This window comes from Microchirus variegatus, assembly GCF_963457635.1.
Source record: "Microchirus variegatus genome assembly, chromosome: 4".
Classification (NCBI taxonomy): domain Eukaryota; kingdom Metazoa; phylum Chordata; class Actinopteri; order Pleuronectiformes; family Soleidae; genus Microchirus; species Microchirus variegatus.
Window position 1 is genome coordinate 38,580,762 of NC_139805.1, and position 18,171 is coordinate 38,598,932.

Genomic DNA, 18,171 nt, shown 5'->3' on the forward strand with positions numbered 1-18,171 from the left:
CGGGGGAGGGGCTCATGTCACAGGTGATGAAACGTGTGTGCGATGATTCTGAGCCTTAAAAAAAAAAAAGAATAAACATGTTTTTATGCAACGACCACTTCCTGTTTCCTGTGTGTTTGTAGTTAGCAACAGCTAATGCTAACAGGCTGTGCTGTAGCTGTTAGCAGCTGCTGTGGCTAGCAAACGTCTGGACGTTCACTCGTGTCATTGCAGCTTCTCAACAGCAGGTGGCAGCACTTCATTACAGAGTAAGCTCCGCCCACCCACGCTCCTCACGAGGTGGCTTCAACTCAACTTTGACTCAGATTCTGCTCTTTGTCTGGTCCTCACATAGACCTGGACCAGGAGGACCAGAGACCAGGAGGACCAGAGACAAGGAGGACCAGAGACCAGGAGGACATGAGACCAGGAGGACCAGAGACAAGGAGGACTAGAGACCAGGAGGACTAGAGACCAGGAGGACATGAGACCAGGAGGACCAGAGACAAGGAGGACTAGAGACCAGGAGGACATGAGACCAGGAGGACCAGAGACAAGGAGGACTAGAGACCAGGAGGACTAGAGACCAGGAGGACATGAGACCAGGAGGACCAGAGACAAGGAGGACCAGAGACCAGGAGGACATGAGACCAGGAGGACCAGAGACAAGGAGGACTAGAGACCAGGAGGACTAGAGACCAGGAGGACATGAGACCAGGAGGACCAGAGACAAGGAGGACTAGAGACCAGGAGGACATGAGACCAGGAGGACCAGAGACCAGGAGGACCAGAGACAAGGAGGACCAGAGACCAGGAGGACATGAGACCAGGAGGACCAGAGACAAGGAGGACCAGAGACAAGGAGGACATGAGACCAGGAGGACCAGTGAGTATTAATGAGTATTACTGAGTATCAGTATGTCTAAATACTGTGATGATGTGGCTGATGACATCATGATGACATCACATGTGTTCCCGCTCTGAATATATATATATATATATGTATATATGTATACATTTATAAATGTAAATATATTTGTGTTTATATCCACACATGTATATATATGTGTATATAATGTTGTGTGTGTGTATATATATATATGTATAAATGTAAATATATTTGTGTATATATCCACACATGTATATATATGTATGTATATGCATGCACACACATATATATATATATATATATATACGTATATATATATATATATATATATATACGTATATTCTGGTCCTTGTATTTCTGACTCTTCTTCGTTGGTTTCTGTAGATGAATAAAAAACTACTGAAACATTTGTGGTGTCTGTTTTCTCAGTGGGAGTGAGACCTCTGTCTGTGATCTGATCTTTCTAAAGTTTGATCTTGTGTCTGATTGGCTGACGAGTGACGAGGGGTCAGAGGTCATGGAGCCTCTTCAGGACACCTACTGTCTACTGCAGGTACTACACTGACACCTACTGTCTACTGCAGGTACTACACTCTGACACCTACTGTCTGCTGCAGGTACTACACTCTGACACCTACTGTCTACTGCAGGTACTACACTCTGACACCTACTGTCTACTGCAGGTACTACACTCTGACACCTACTGTCCTCTGCAGGTACTACACTCTGACACCTACTGTCTACTGCAGGTACTACACTCTGACACCTACTGTCTACTGCAGGTACTACACTCTGACACCTACTGTCTACTGCAGGTACTACACTCTGACACCTACTGTCTGCTGCAGGTACTACACTCTGACACCTACTGTCTACTGCAGGTACTACACTCTGACACCTACTGTCTACTGCAGGTACTACACTCTGACACCTACTGTCTACTGCAGGTACTACACTCTGACACCTACTGTCTACTGCAGGTACTACACTCTGACACCTACTGTCTGCTGCAGGTACTACACTCTGACACCTACTGTCTACTGCAGGTACTACACTCTGACACCTACTGTCCTCTGCAGGTACTACACTCTGACACCTACTGTCCTCTGCAGGTACTACACTCTGACACCTACTGTCTGCTGCAGGTACTACACTCTGACACCTACTGTCTACTGCAGGTACTACACTCTGACACCTACTGTCCTCTGCAGGTACTACACTCTGACACCTACTGTCTGCTGCAGGTACTACACTCTGACACCTACTGTCTGCTGCAGGTACTACACTCTGACACCTACTGTCTACTGCAGGTACTACACTCTGACACCTACTGTCCTCTGCAGGTACTACACTCTGACACCTACTGTCTACTGCAGGTACTACACTCTGACACCTACTGTCTTCTGCAGGTACTACACTCTGACACCTACTGTCTACTGCAGGTACTACACTCTGACACCTACTGTCTACTGCAGGTACTACACTCTGACACCTACTGTCCTCTGCAGGTACTACACTCTGACACCTACTGTCTGCTGCAGGTACTACACTCTGACACCTACTGTCTGCTGCAGGTACTACACTCTGACACCTACTGTCTACTGCAGGTACTACACTCTGACACCTACTGTCCTCTGCAGGTACTACACTCTGACACCTACTGTCTGCTGCAGGTACTACACTCTGACACCTACTGTCTGCTGCAGGTACTACACTCTGACACCTACTGTCTGCTGCAGGTACTACACTCTGACACCTACTGTCTACTGCAGGTACTACACTCTGACACCTACTGTCCTCTGCAGGTACTACACTCTGACACCTACTGTCTACTGCAGGTACTACACTCTGACACCTACTGTCTACTGCAGGTACTACACTCTGACACCTACTGTCTACTGCAGGTACTACACTCTGACACCTACTGTCTGCTGCAGGTACTACACTCTGACACCTACTGTCTACTGCAGGTACTACACTCTGACACCTACTGTCTACTGCAGGTACTACACTCTGACACCTACTGTCTACTGCAGGTACTACACTCTGACACCTACTGTCCTCTGCAGGTACTACACTCTGACACCTACTGTCTGCTGCAGGTACTACACTCTGACACCTACTGTCTGCTGCAGGTACTACACTCTGACACCTACTGTCTGCTGCAGGTACTACACTCTGACACCTACTGTCTACTGCAGGTACTACACTCTGACACCTACTGTCCTCTGCAGGTACTACACTCTGACACCTACTGTCTACTGCAGGTACTACACTCTGACACCTACTGTCTGCTGCAGGTACTACACTCTGACACCTACTGTCTACTGCAGGTACTACACTCTGACACCTACTGTCTGCTGCAGGTACTACACTCTGACACCTACTGTCTGCTGCAGGTACTACACTCTGACACCTACTGTCTGCTGCAGGTACTACACTCTGACACCTACTGTCTACTGCAGGTACTACACTCTGACACCTACTGTCCTCTGCAGGTACTACACTCTGACACCTACTGTCTACTGCAGGTACTACACTCTGACACCTACTGTCTACTGCAGGTACTACACTCTGACACCTACTGTCTGCTGCAGGTACTACACTCTGACACCTACTGTCTACTGCAGGTACTACACTCTGACACCTACTGTCTACTGCAGGTACTACACTCTGACACCTACTGTCCTCTGCAGGTACTACACTCTGACACCTACTGTCTACTGCAGGTACTACACTTTTCTCAGGTGTAACTTGAAAAAGCTCCAGATTTAAAGCTTTTTAATTTATTGTGAAAGGTTCAGTGATGTCACTTCCTGTCAAACACGAGCCTTGTTTCTATATGTTTTTATTAAGTGCTAACAAACATTCAGGAACAACATTAATATGTTAATCACCATGGAAACAGAAGCTCATTCCTGCTAAAATAAGTGGTTTATTTGTTTATTTACTGGACGCTTTTAGCAGAACTGAGCTTCAACACACACACACACAGACACACACACACACAGACACACACACACACACAAACACGCACGCACACACACACACACACAGTTTCTATGACGACTAACGTTTAAACCTCAGATTCCAGGATCTGAGTCACTACTGTGGTCTGTGTTCAGTCCAGAATGTCCTGGTCCAGGTGAGTCCAGGTGAGTCCACCTGCATGTTATCCCAGTTTAACCATAAGTGCTGTGAATCCTGATCCTCACCACTTGGTGGCGCTGTCCAAACACCGACGTCCTCAGGTTCACGACGAGTTTCCCGGCGACGTGGCGGTCGTCTCCCTGGGCGAGTTCTCTGGCTCCTCCCTGTTTGGGTGGGAGGAGTTATCGGACTTGCTGCGGCTGAACTCGGCGCTGAACTTAGCGTTAGCGCGGACGCAGGACGTGCAGCACAGCAGCGTCTTGAGGAAGGCGCCGCGCATCTCGTTGCTGGTCAGCGTGTAGATGAGCGGGTTCATGGCCGAGTTGAGGACGGCGAGCGCCAGGAACCACTCGGCGTTGTAGAGGACGCCGCAGCTCAGCGTGTCACAGGCCACGTCCAGCAGCAGGAGGACGAAGAGCGGCGCCCAGCAGGCGATGAAGCAGCTGAGCACGATGATGACGGTCTTCAGCAGAGCCAGAGACTTCTCCGAGCTGGAGCCGCCGCGGCCGTTGCTCGCTTTGCGCAGAACCAGGTTCCGGCTGCGCGTTCGCACCAGGGCGTAGATGCGGGCGTAGAGGACCACGATGGCGAGGAGGATGACGCTGAAGACCGTGGTGCAGAACAGGATGTAGGTCTTGTGGTAGAGCGGCAGCACGGTGGAGCAGCGCGCCATGTGGCGGATGCAGTTCCAACCCATGACGGGCAAACCGCCCAGCAGCGCCGCCACCATCCACACGGCGCTGATCAGCAGGAAGACGCGCCACGCGTTCCCGTTGTTGTGCAGCTTCATCTGCAGCATCGTCAGGTGACGCTCGATGGCGATGGCGAGCAAACTGAAGACGGACGCGGCCAGAGCCACGAACATGCTGCCCTCCCTGATGAACCACTGCGTGGGCGTTAGCTTGTAGGTGTTAGCGCCCGACAGCAGGATGTTAGCGGTGTAGACGACGCCGGCCAGCAGGTCGGACAGAGCCAGGTTCCCGATGAAGTAGAACATGGGTTTGTGGAACTTCTTGGTTCTCCAGATGGTCGTCAGCACCAGGACGTTCTCCAGGATGATGAAGCAGCAAACGACGATGAAGACCACGGAGTCGGCCTTCAGACCAGAGTCCTGCGACGTCTTCCGGAACTTCCCCGTGTAGTTGTAGTGTTTGGCGATCAGGTCGGAATACGTGGGCTCGGCCATGACCAGCAGGGGGCGCTGCTCCCTCACACTTCACTGCGTCATGTTCAGGTCAGAAGAGTCCTGATGGTCCAGAACATGGTCCAGAACATGGTCCTGCACGGAGACACAAACTGATCTGAGACCACTTTAAATCTGAGCTTTAAAGTTTCTGTCTCAGACCTCAGACCTGGTCTGGTCTGGTCTGGTCTGGTCTGGTCTCTCTCTCTCTCTCTCTCTCTCTCTCTCTCTCTCTCTCTTCTTCACATCAACTCTTTTTCTTCTCTTTTCACTGAAATCATTGAAAATGAAATGATTTTTACCTTCAAACGGAGAGAGAAGAAGAAGGACGTCCGACGGCCGAGAGACACCGACACACACTGAGAGAGAGAGAGAGAGAGAGAGAGAGAGAGAGAGAGAGAGCGCACACACTCACTCACACACACTCTCTCTCTCTCACACACACACACTCTCTCTCTCTCTCTCTCACACACACACACACACACACACACACATCAATAATGAAGTCAGTTTATCGTTCACTGCTCTCATGAATCAGGGAGGGGAGGGGTCAGAGGGGGGGGTGTGAGGAGGTGAAAGGGTTTGTGGGTAACAAAGACCTCTTTCCTCTGAGGCTCCACATAACTGAGCGTCTCCATGACGACGACTGGAGGGGAACACATTCACACACAACTACAGACGCACAACTACACACAATTACAGACGCACAACTACAGACGCACAACTACAGACACACAACTACAGATGCACAACTACAGACACACAACTGCAGACACAACTACAGACGCACAACTACACACACAACTGCAGACACACAACTACAGACGCACAACTACACACACAACTGCAGACGCACAACTACAGACACACAACTACAGATGCACAACTACAGACACACAACTGCAGACAACTACAGACGCACAACTACACACACAACTGCAGACACACAACTACAGACGCACAACTACACACACAACTGCAGACGCACAACTACAGACACACAATTACAGACGCACAACTACAGACACACAACTGCAGACACACAACTACAGACTGTTGTGTTACAGGTTGTACACGGTTGTTGTGCTTTTGTCTACAGTGACAGAGAAAGACCTTGTTGTTGTTGTTTTAAGATCATTTCGAGTCTAAACATGTTTGTGTGTTAACATACTACACACTGTGTGTGTGTGTGTGTAGAGCCATTTCTCGTTTGTGGACTATGCAGCCACCAGGGGGCCCCACAGCCACCAGGGGCACCGCAGCCACAAAAGGGGCCCCGCAGCCACCAGGGGGCCCCGCAGCCTTGGGGGCCTGCAGCCACCAGGGGGCCCCGCAGCCACCAGGGGGGCCCGCAGCCACCAGGGGGCCCCGCAGCCACCAGGGGCACCGCAGCCACAAAAGGGGCCCCGCAGCCACCAGGGGGCCCCGCAGCCTTGGGGGCCTGCAGCCACCAGGGGGCCCCGCAGCCACCAGGGGGGCCCGCAGCCACCAGGGGGCCCCGCAGCCACCAGGGGGCCCCAAACTGCAAGTTCAGACTCATATTATATAATATTATTCAGAATGAAAAGTACCCTCTTTATTTGCATTTATTCATTATGCAAATATTTGCAAAGCATGAAAGTGTTTGTGGGTAAATCAAGTTAAAATCAGGTTAAAATCCCCTTTGGCCTGAGCTGTCATGTGGTAACGTCTGCTGACAGGATGATTGACAGATGATTGACAGCTAACCCCCTGAGATTGACAGACGCTCATCACTGTGACTCTGGTGCAGAGAAACATTGACAGAACAAAGTGTGGATATGAACATGCTATGTTTGTGTGATGCTAGCTCCTCAGCTAGGCTCAGCTAACTGTGAGCTAACAGCTAACTGTAACAGATGACCCACTGTGTACTGTGTACTGTGTACTGTGTACTGTGTACTGTGTACTGTGTACTGCAGATCTATGTAAACATATTTCTATCACATTGTTCTCATCACTCTCTTCATATTCACTGTTTTAATGTAGAGACTCAGACGCTGTTTGTTCTTTTATTTCATTAAAAACAGATTCTGGATATTTTCCTCTGATCGTTCTGTGACCTGAGGAGTTCTGAACCAGGAGAACCAGAAGAACCAAAAGAACCAGGAGAACCTTCATCAGCTTCTGACCAGTAACCAGCTGAACCATCACCCACTGTTTTTTAATGTTGTTTAAACTGATTATGTTTAATCTGAAGTTTTACATCACGACAACAACGACAACAACGACAACAACAACAACAACAACAACAACAACAACAACAACAACAACAACAACACAGAGTGAAACTAAATATCTGATCAGAATCTTTAGTTTAGACGACGACAGCGTTTTTTTGGCTGAAACAAAGTTAAAAACACAGAAAAACAAAGTCGCCTTCGAGAGAGGAAACTTTAAAACGCTAACAACAACAAACATGTGCAGCACAGACAAACAACAACAAACATGTGCAGCACAGACAAACAACAACAAACATGTGCAGCACAGACAAACAACAACAAACATGTGCAGCACAGACAAACAACAACAAACATGTATTATAATCTGCTCTGAGTTAATGTTGTGACTCAACCCTACGACAGAGAAGAAGAAGACGTTTCAGCTGCTGTTGTTGTATGTCAGTGCTCCACAGCGCCACCTAGCCACCTGGCATGCAAACTACATCACATTTCACACACTTCAGCGTCACCGTGTGCAGATTTACATCCAAAGACGATCGACTGATTTCATCTTCAAATCTAACAAACTGTGAATGAAGAAGTTAGGATCTACAACAGGGCCCCAAACAGCTAGAAACGGCCCTGTGTGTGTGTGTGTGTGTGTGTGTGTGTATGTGTGTGTGTGTGATTCTCTGCTTCACTGAATCTAAACAAACTCTAACCCTATAACAAAAGGCCCCTCCCCCTCATCACCTCTAACCCCTCCCCCATCCTCACCCCCTCCTCCCCGAAAAAGGAGAGGAGTCCATTATATAATCACCACCTTAAAGAGTGTGTGTGTGTGTGTGTGTGTGTGTGTGTGTGTGTGCGTGTGCGCGTGTGCGCGAGAGAGTGTCACGTGGTTCTCAGTAGCTTGTTTACAACAACAAGAGGCGACGAGAGAAGAGAGAGAGAAGTTTCCCACAAACTCATTCATTCTCTCTCTCTCTCTCTCTCTCGTCTCCATGGTAACCAGGAGAGAGAGAGAGAGAGTGAATGAATGAGAGAGAGAGAGAATGTGTGACGGAGCTCATTTAAATATGTAAATAAAGTCTTTCTAAAGAAACGATGACGTGTTTTTCTTCCTGTCAATCACGTGATCACCTGTCAGTCACGTGATCACCTGTCAATCACGTGACTGACGTTTCCTTGAGTTTAAATCGCGTCACGAGCCAAAGTCCATTCATGAAAAGTCTGTTTTTTGTCTTTGATTTAACTTTTTTTTGACACAGATTTAAATATTCATGAGACAAACACGTTTCCGGTGTCTCACACGGTCACGTGTTACAGTTCGGCTCAGATTAAAACACTTTATTATGATTTAAAACCACGTTATTGTTGATCAAAGAGAAGAGAAACAACAGAAACATGTGAGCCGACGTAACGATGACGTCACTCTGACGTCAAACGCATCATCACAGTCACGTGGTTTATGTGAATGCCGTCCGCGCACGCGCAGACCGTACGGCAGCAGCTGTCGTAAACACCAACAGTTTACGTCAGTTTCGTGTTCCTGTGCGTCCGTGGACTTGTCTCGTGAACGTGTCTCGTGGACGTGGGACACCGTGTTGCTGCTTCACGCGCTCACTCACTCACGCGCTCACTCACTCACGCGCTGGTATGTTGTTCCTGGTCGGTCTGGGTTTAGGAGACGCGCGAGACATCACTGTGAGAGGACTGGAGGTGGTGAAGAGATGTTCAAGAGTTTATCTGGAGGCTTATACTGCAGTACTGACATGTGGCCAGGAGGCGCTGGTGAGCACTGTGTGTGTGTGTGTGTGTGCGTGCGTGCGTGTGAGAGTGAGACTGTGACTGTGTGTGTGTGAGTGTGACTGTGTGTGTGTGTGTGTGTGTCTGTGTGTGTGTGTCTGTGTGTGTCTGTGTGTGTGTGTCTGTGTGTGTGTGTCTGTGTGTGTGTGTGTGTGTGTGTGTGTGTGTGTGTGTGTGTGTGTTGAACGATCCAAAGTTAACAATATAAATGTATTGATGAAACAAACTAATATAATCATTGATCTTCAGGAATATTTGATTGTTTAAGATCAAAAGAGATTTTTGATTCAGAAAAGATCATTTTCTCTGATTCACTTTGACTCTGAGCTTTTTCTCAGATTTTGGACCAAACATTTAAACATTTTTAAATTGTCAAATTTTGGAACGACTGTAGTTTAACGTTCTTGGCAAATTTTGGACCAAACATTTTATTTTGTAAATATTGTCAGATTTTGGACCAACATAGTTGATCAGAGTTTACCTCAGAAAAGCTGCTCAACTCTCTGTGTTTTTGTAAAAAAGTTGAGTGTAAATGTTTAATTGTGACTATTATGTGTTATTGTAAGACATTTATTAATAATACTTAAACACCAACTATACTTAAAACAAGTCATGTAATGGTTACATTTAACAGTATAAAGTGGTAGATCCCACTCACAGACCTGACACCATAACACATTTTGCTGGACGATAAATTGTCTCAGAAATTATTGCGATAATTGATAATATTGTTGTTCTGAGATAATTTTTATCTAATACAATGATAATAGTATAATAAAGCAGGTTCACCTTTTCAAAGAGAAATAAACTTTTATTTTTAAAGAATATTTAACACTAGAACACAATAAATTAACAAACAAGCAAAAGCAATAAATTAAATGTGTTAGCTGCACTCTGCTGTGGTTAGACTACACCAGGAGTCATGTGACTGACAAGTGACTGACAAGTGACTGACATGAGGGTTCACTCATCGTTACTCTGGCTTTAGACATCAACGCTCCAGGGTGAAACCAACACAGTATTTTATCAGATGACCCTTTCGTTTAGACAGAGACGGTGTTTTTGGGGCTTAAAAACGCAAAAAAATGTACCCACCCTCCAGAGTGGAAATGTTAAAAACACTCCACTGTCGCGTTCCCGTCTAAAGGGTTGAAAACGCAAAAGTGTTTTCTGAGCTGCTCACGCTGGCACGACGCTGAAGTTAGCACCACATTCGTCCCTGGTTCTGTGGCGCTAACTTCAGCATCGTCACACTGACTATCCTCATGTACGCTGACGTCAGATCCATGTGCAGTTACAGACAAACAACAACAAACATGTGGATTAGAATCCATCAGTCGCACATTCAAGTCGCCTCAGCTGCTCTGATACTGATCCAGGATCATTTCAGCAATTACGCCGAGTCAATGTTTTGGTTTTCGACTGTGGGCGACTCAGCGATACTAGAGAGAAGTAGAAGGAAGTTTCAGCACATGTGCTCACACTCCTGGTCATCATATTTCACACACTTTAGGACCCGAGAGAGAGAGAGAGAGAGAGAGAGAGAGAGAGAGACGGGGAAAACAAAAAAGCATGCAAATGGCATTTATCGCGGCCAGAAAAATTATCGCGCTAATTTCAATTATCGTGCGATTAATTGATTTATTGAATATCGCGACAAGCCTACCCCCTCATCTGCCTCATGTTATTTCTGTGCACGCCCCTGTTCTCTAAGCGGTCTCTTCATATCTAAAGCAGACTGGATCATTTCTCTAGATAAAAACAATGATGGAGTTCAGTCACGATGAAGGTGATCTGAGTGAAACATGGTCTTCATCTTTGTGTAGAAGACGCTTTAACGCTGTCATTAAGGGAATAACAGATGTCTTTAGTTAACTGTTCAAAGAGAGACAATGTTCTCTGTGTCAAGTCAATGTGAAGACAGTTCACAATCTGCTCCGTCTGCAGACAACTTTAGCTTTAGCCACTTTAGCTTTAGAGACTTTAGCTTTAGAGACTTTAGCTTTAGAGACTTTCCAGTGTTTAATAGTTGCTGTTCCACCGTGTTGTAGCTGTGTTTCCACCACTGAATTATCGCTGCATCCCTAAATAAAACATCTTTATTGACAAGAACAATGTAACTGTAATAATGACACACTTTATAATGTGACTTGGGTTTAAATCAACACCTGAACAAGAGCTGATTACATGAGGGAGCAGAGCTCTTGTTCTCAGGTATAGAAATTTTGGGCTAAAAAAAATTATTTTTTTAATTTTCCGATTTTGGACGACATAGTATAGTATGATGTTTTTGTCAAGTTTTGGACCAAAATTTTTTTTCCAAAAAAATTGTCAGATTTTGGACGACATAGTGGAGTATATCGTTTTTGTCAAATTTTGGACCAAATTAAAAAAAAAAAAAAAGGTCACATTGGAGACGTAGTATAGTATGACGTACTACATAGTATAGTATGACGTACTACATAGTATAGTATGACGTACTACATAGTATAGTATGACGTACTACATAGTATAGTATGACGTTTTTGTCAAGTTTTGGACCAAAAAAATGTTTCCAAAAAAATTTTCAGATTTTTGACACAAAGTGGAGTATATCGTTTTTGTCAAATTTTGGACCAAAATTTTTTCTCGAAAAAATTGTCAGATTTTGGACCAAATAGTGTAGTATGACATTGAGGTCAATGACAGTATATTATGTCGTTTTTGTCACATTTTTGACCAAATCTTTTTTTCTCCAAAAAATGGTCACATTTTGGAGACATGGTATAGTATGACGTACTTCATAGTATAGTATGAAGTTTTTGTCAAATTTTGGAACAAAATTTTTTTTTCTAAATATTGTCATATTTTGGAGACGTAGTATAGTATGTCGTTTTCGTCAAGTTTTGGACCAAATTTTTTTTCTCCAAAAATGGTCACATTTTGGACGACATAGTATAATATGAAGTTTTTGTCAAATTTTGGACCAACATTTTTCTTTCAAAAAATTGTCACATTTTGGACGACAAAGTATAGTATGACGTACTACATAGTATAGTATGACGTTTTTGTCGAGTTTTGGACAAAAAACATTTTTTTCCAAAAAATTGTCACATTTTGGACGACATAGTATAGTATGTCGTTTTTGTCAAATTTTGTACGAAATTTTATTTTTAAAAAATGGTCAAATTTTGGAGACATAGTATAGTATGACGTTTATGTCAGATATTGGACCAAAATTAAAAAAAAAAAAAAAGAAGTCAGATTTTGGACAGAATAGTGTAATATGACATTGAGGTCAACGACATAGTATTGTATGACGTTTTGGTCACATTTTGGGCAAAAAATTTTGTTTTTTTTCAAATTGTCAGATTTTGGACGACATAGTGGAGTATATCGTTTTTGTCAAATTTTGTACGAAATTTTAAAAAAATAAAAAATGGTCACATTGGAGACGTAGTATAGTATGACGTACTACATAGTATAGTATGACGTACTACATAGTATAGTATGACGTTTTTGTCAAGTTTTGGACCAAAAAAATGTTTCCAAAAAAATTGTCAGATTTTGGACGACAAAGTGGAGTATATCGTTTTTGTCAAATTTTGGACCAAAAGTTTTTCTCGAAAAAATTGCCAGATTTTGGACGTAATAGTGTAGTATGACATTGAGGTCAATGACATAGTATAGTATAACGTTTTGGTCACATTTTGGGCAAAAAAAAATTTTTTTTTAAATTTTCCGATTTTGGACGACATAGTATAGTATGTCGTTTTTGTCAAGTTTTGGACCAAACTTTTTTTTCTCCAAAAATGGTCACATTTTGGACGACATAGTATAGAATGACGTACTACATAGTATAGTATGACGTACTACATAGTATAGTATGACGTTTTTGTCAAGTTTTGGACCAAATTTTTTTTCTCCAAAAATGGTCACATTTTGGACGACATAGTATAATATGACGTACTACATAGTAAAGTATGACATTTTTGTCAAGTTTTGGACCAAAAACATTTTTTTCAAAAGAATTGTCAGATTTTGGACGACATAGTATAGTATGATGTTTTTGTCAAATTTTGTACGAAATTTTTTTTTTTAAAAATGGTCAAATTTTGGAGACATAGTATGACGTTTATGTCAGATATTGGACCAAAATTAAAAAAAAAAAAAAAAAGTCAGATTTTGGACGAAATAGTGTAATATGACATTGAGGTCAACGACATAGTATTGTATGACGATTTGGTCACATTTTGACATAGTATAGTATGACGTACTACATAGTATAGTATGACGTACTACATAGTATAGTATGACGTTTTTGTCAAGTTTTGGACCAAAAAAATGTTTCCAAAAAAATTGTCAGATTTTGGACGACATAGTGGAGTATATCGTTTTTGTCAAATTTTGGACCAAAAGTTTTTCTCGAAAAAATTGCCAGATTTTGGACGTAATAGTGTAGTATGACATTGAGGTCAATGACATAGTATAGTATAACGTTTTGGTCACATTTTGGGCAAAAAAAATTTTTTTTTTAAATTTTCCGATTTTGGACGACATAGTATAGTATGTCGTTTTTGTCAAGTTTTGGACCAAATTTAAAAAAAAAAAAAATGGTCACATTGGAGACGTAGTATAGTATGACGTACTACATAGTATAGTATGACGTTTTTGTCAAGTTTTGGACCAAAAACATTTTTTTCAAAAAAATTTGTCACATTTTGGACGACATAGTATAGTATGTCGTTTTTGTCAAGTTTTGGACCAAACTTTTTTTTCTCCAAAAATGGTCACATTTTGGACGACATAGTATAGTATGACGTACTACATAGTATAGTATGACGTACTACATAGTATAGTATGACGTTTTTGTCAAATTTTGGACCAAATTTTTTTCTCGAAAAAATTGCCAGATTTTGGACGTAATAGTGTAGTATGACATTGAGGTCAATGACATAGTATAGTATGACGTTTTTGTCACATTTTTGACCAAATCTTTTTTTCTCCAAAAAATGGTCACATTTTGGAGGGTTAGTATAGTATGACGTACTTCATAGTATAGTATGAAGTTTTTGTCAAATTTTGGAACAAAACTTTTTTTTTCTAAATATTGTCATATTTTGGAGACATAGTATAGTATGTCGTTTTTGTCATGTTTTGGACCAAATTTTTTTTCTCCAAAAATGGTCACATTTTGGACGACATAGTATAATATGACGTACTACATAGTATAGTATGATAGTATATTTGTACGAAATTGTATTTTTAAAAAAATTGTCAAATTTTGGAGACATAGTATAGTATGACTTTTATGTCAGATATTGGACCAAAATTTTTTTAAAAAAAAAAAGTCAGATTTTGGACGAAATAGTGTAGTAAGACATTGAGGTCAACGACAGTATTATATGACGTTTCGGTCACATTTTGGGCTAAAAAAAACTATTCAAATTTTTTTACAGATTTTGGACGACATAGTATAGTATGTCGTTTTTGTCAAACTTTGGACCAAAATTGTTTTTTCAAAAAAATGGTCAGATTTTGGACGAAATAGTGTATTATGACATTGAGGTCGACGACATAGTATAGTATGACGTTTCGGTCACATTTTGGGCTAAAAAAAACAATTCAAAATTTTTTACAGATTTTGGACGACATAGTATAGTATGTCGTTTTTGTCCAATTTTGGACCAAAATTGTTTTTTCAAAAAAATGGTAATTTTGGACGAAATAGTGTAGTATGACATTGAGGTCGACGACATAGTATAGTATGACGTTTCGGTCACATTTTGGGCTAAAAAAAACAATTCAAAATTTTTTACAGATTTTGGACGACATAGTATAGTATGTCGTTTTTGTCAAACTTTGGACCAAAATTGTTTTTTCAAAAAAATGGTCAGATTTTGGACGAAATAGTGTATTATGACATTGAGGTCGACGACATAGTATAGTATGACGTTTCGGTCACATTTTGGGCTAAAAAAAACAATTCAAAATTTTTTACAGATTTTGGACGACATAGTATAGTATGTCGTTTTTGTCAAACTTTGGACCAAAATTGTTTTTTCAAAAAAATGGTCAGATTTTGGACGAAATAGTGTATTATGACATTGAGTTCGACGACATAGTATAGTATGACGTTTCGGTCACATTTTGGGCTAAAAAAAACTATTCAAATTTTTTTACAGATTTTGGACGACATAGTATAGTATGTCGTTTTTGTCAAACTTTGGACCAAAATTGTTTTTTCAAAAAAATTGTCAGATTTTGGACGACATAGTGGAGTATATCGTTTTTGTCAAATTTTGGACCAAATTTAAAAAAAAAAAAAATGGTCACATTGGAGACGTAGTATAGTATGACGTACTACATAGTATAGTATGTCGTTTTTGTCAAGTTTTGGACCAAACTTTTTTTTCTCCAAAAATGGTCACATTTTGGACGACATAGTATAGTATGACGTACTACATAGTATAGTATGACGTACTACATAGTATAGTATGTCGTTTTTGTCAAACTTTGGACCAAAATTGTTTTTTCAAAAAAATGGTCAGATTTTGGACGAAATAGTGTATTATGACATTGAGGTCGACGACATAGTATAGTATGACGTTTCGGTCACATTTTGGGCTAAAAAAAACAATTCAAAATTTTTTACAGATTTTGGACGACATAGTATAGTATGTCGTTTTTGTCCAATTTTGGACCAAAATTGTTTTTTCAAAAAAATGGTAATTTTGGACGAAATAGTGTAGTATGACATTGAGGTCGACGACATAGTATAGTATGACGTTTCGGTCACATTTTGGGCTAAAAAAAACAATTCAAAATTTTTTACAGATTTTGGACGACATAGTATAGTATGTCGTTTTTGTCAAACTTTGGACCAAAATTGTTTTTTCAAAAAAATGGTCAGATTTTGGACGAAATAGTGTATTATGACATTGAGGTCGACGACATAGTATAGTATGACGTTTCGGTCACATTTTGGGCTAAAAAAAACAATTCAAAATTTTTTACAGATTTTGGACGACATAGTATAGTATGTCGTTTTTGTCAAACTTTGGACCAAAATTGTTTTTTCAAAAAAATGGTCAGATTTTGGACGAAATAGTGTATTATGACATTGAGTTCGACGACATAGTATAGTATGACGTTTCGGTCACATTTTGGGCTAAAAAAAACTATTCAAATTTTTTTACAGATTTTGGACGACATAGTATAGTATGTCGTTTTTGTCAAACTTTGGACCAAAATTGTTTTTTCAAAAAAATGGTCAGATTTTGGACGAAATAGTGTATTATGACATTGAGGTCGACGACATAGTATAGTATGACGTTTCGGTCACATTTTGGGCTAAAAAAAACAATTCAAAATTTTTTACAGATTTTGGACGACATAGTATAGTATGTCGTTTTTGTCAAACTTTGGACCAAAATTGTTTTTTCAAAAAAATTGTCAGATTTTGGACGAAATAGTGTATTATGACATTGAGGTCGACGACATAGTATAGTATGACGTTTCAGTCACATTTTGGGCTAAAAAAAACAATTCAAAATTTTTTACAGATTTTGGACGACATAGTATAGTATGTCGTTTTTGTCAAACTTTGGACCAAAATTGTTTTTTCAAAAAAATTGTCAGATTTTGGACGAAATAGTGTATTATGACATTGAGTTCGACGACATAGTATAGTATGACGTTTCGGTCACATTTTGGGCTAAAAAAAACTATTCAAATTTTTTTACAGATTTTGGACGACATAGTATAGTATGTCGTTTTTGTCAAACTTTGGACCAAAATTGTTTTTTCAAAAAAATGGTCAGATTTTGGACGAAATAGTGTATTATGACATTGAGTTCGACGACATAGTATAGTATGACGTTTCGGTCACATTTTGGGCTAAAAAAAACTATTCAAATTTTTTTACAGATTTTGGACGACATAGTATAGTATGTCGTTTTTGTCCAATTTTGGACCAAAATTGTTTTTTCAAAAAAATGGTAATTTTGGACGAAATAGTGTAGTATGACATTGAGGTCGACGACATAGTATAGTATGACGTTTCGGTCACATTTTGGGCTAAAAAAAACTATTCAAAATTTTTTACAGATTTTGGACGACATAGTATAGTATGTCGTTTTTGTCAAACTTTGGACCAAAATTGTTTTTTCAAAAAAATTGTCAGATTTTGGACGAAATAGTGTATTATGACATTGAGTTCGACGACATAGTATAGTATGACGTTTCGGTCACATTTTGGGCTAAAAAAAACTATTCAAATTTTTTTACAGATTTTGGACGACATAGTATAGTATGTCGTTTTTGTCAAACTTTGGACCAAAATTGTTTTTTCAAAAAAATGGTCAGATTTTGGACGAAATAGTGTATTATGACATTGAGGTCGACGACATAGTATAGTATGACGTTTCGGTCACATTTTGGGCTAAAAAAAACAATTCAAAATTTTTTACAGATTTTGGACGACATAGTATAGTATGTCGTTTTTGTCAAACTTTGGACCAAAATTGTTTTTTCAAAAAAATGGTCAGATTTTGGACGAAATAGTGTATTATGACATTGAGTTCGACGACATAGTATAGTATGACGTTTCGGTCACATTTTGGGCTAAAAAAAACTATTCAAATTTTTTTACAGATTTTGGACGACATAGTATAGTATGTCGTTTTTGTCAAACTTTGGACCAAAATTGTTTTTTCAAAAAAATGGTCAGATTTTGGACGAAATAGTGTATTATGACATTGAGGTCGACGACATAGTATAGTATGACGTTTCGGTCACATTTTGGGCTAAAAAAACAATTCAAATTTTTTTACAGATTTTGGACGACATAGTATAGTATGTCGTTTTTGTCAAACTTTGGACCAAAATTGTTTTTTCAAAAAAATGGTCAGATTTTGGACGAAATAGTGTATTATGACATTGAGTTCGACGACATAGTATAGTATGACGTTTCGGTCACATTTTGGGCTAAAAAAAACTAT

At 40.7% G+C, this 18,171-nt stretch overlaps 2 protein-coding genes across 2 annotated transcripts in view; one reads left to right on the forward strand and one right to left on the reverse strand.

Annotated features, from left to right (window-relative positions):
* Positions 1–4,121: 4,121 nt before the first annotated feature.
* Positions 4,122–5,204, reverse strand: s1pr1 (sphingosine-1-phosphate receptor 1; the record flags this gene model as incomplete). Its single annotated transcript, XM_083888362.1, has 1 exon — positions 4,122–5,204. One exon carries the CDS (start codon positions 5,202–5,204, stop codon positions 4,122–4,124), a length of 1,083 nt encoding a protein of 360 aa, XP_083744488.1.
* Positions 5,205–8,961: 3,757 nt separating this feature from the next.
* dph5 (diphthamide biosynthesis 5) overlaps positions 8,962–18,171 on the forward strand; it is a 48,300-nt gene continuing 39,090 nt past the window's right edge. Inside the window, exon 1 of the mRNA XM_083887454.1 lies at positions 8,962–9,175. Coding sequence (XP_083743580.1) covers positions 9,041–9,175 — 135 coding nt within the window. The 5' untranslated portion in view covers positions 8,962–9,040. The remainder of the gene's footprint in view (positions 9,176–18,171) is intronic.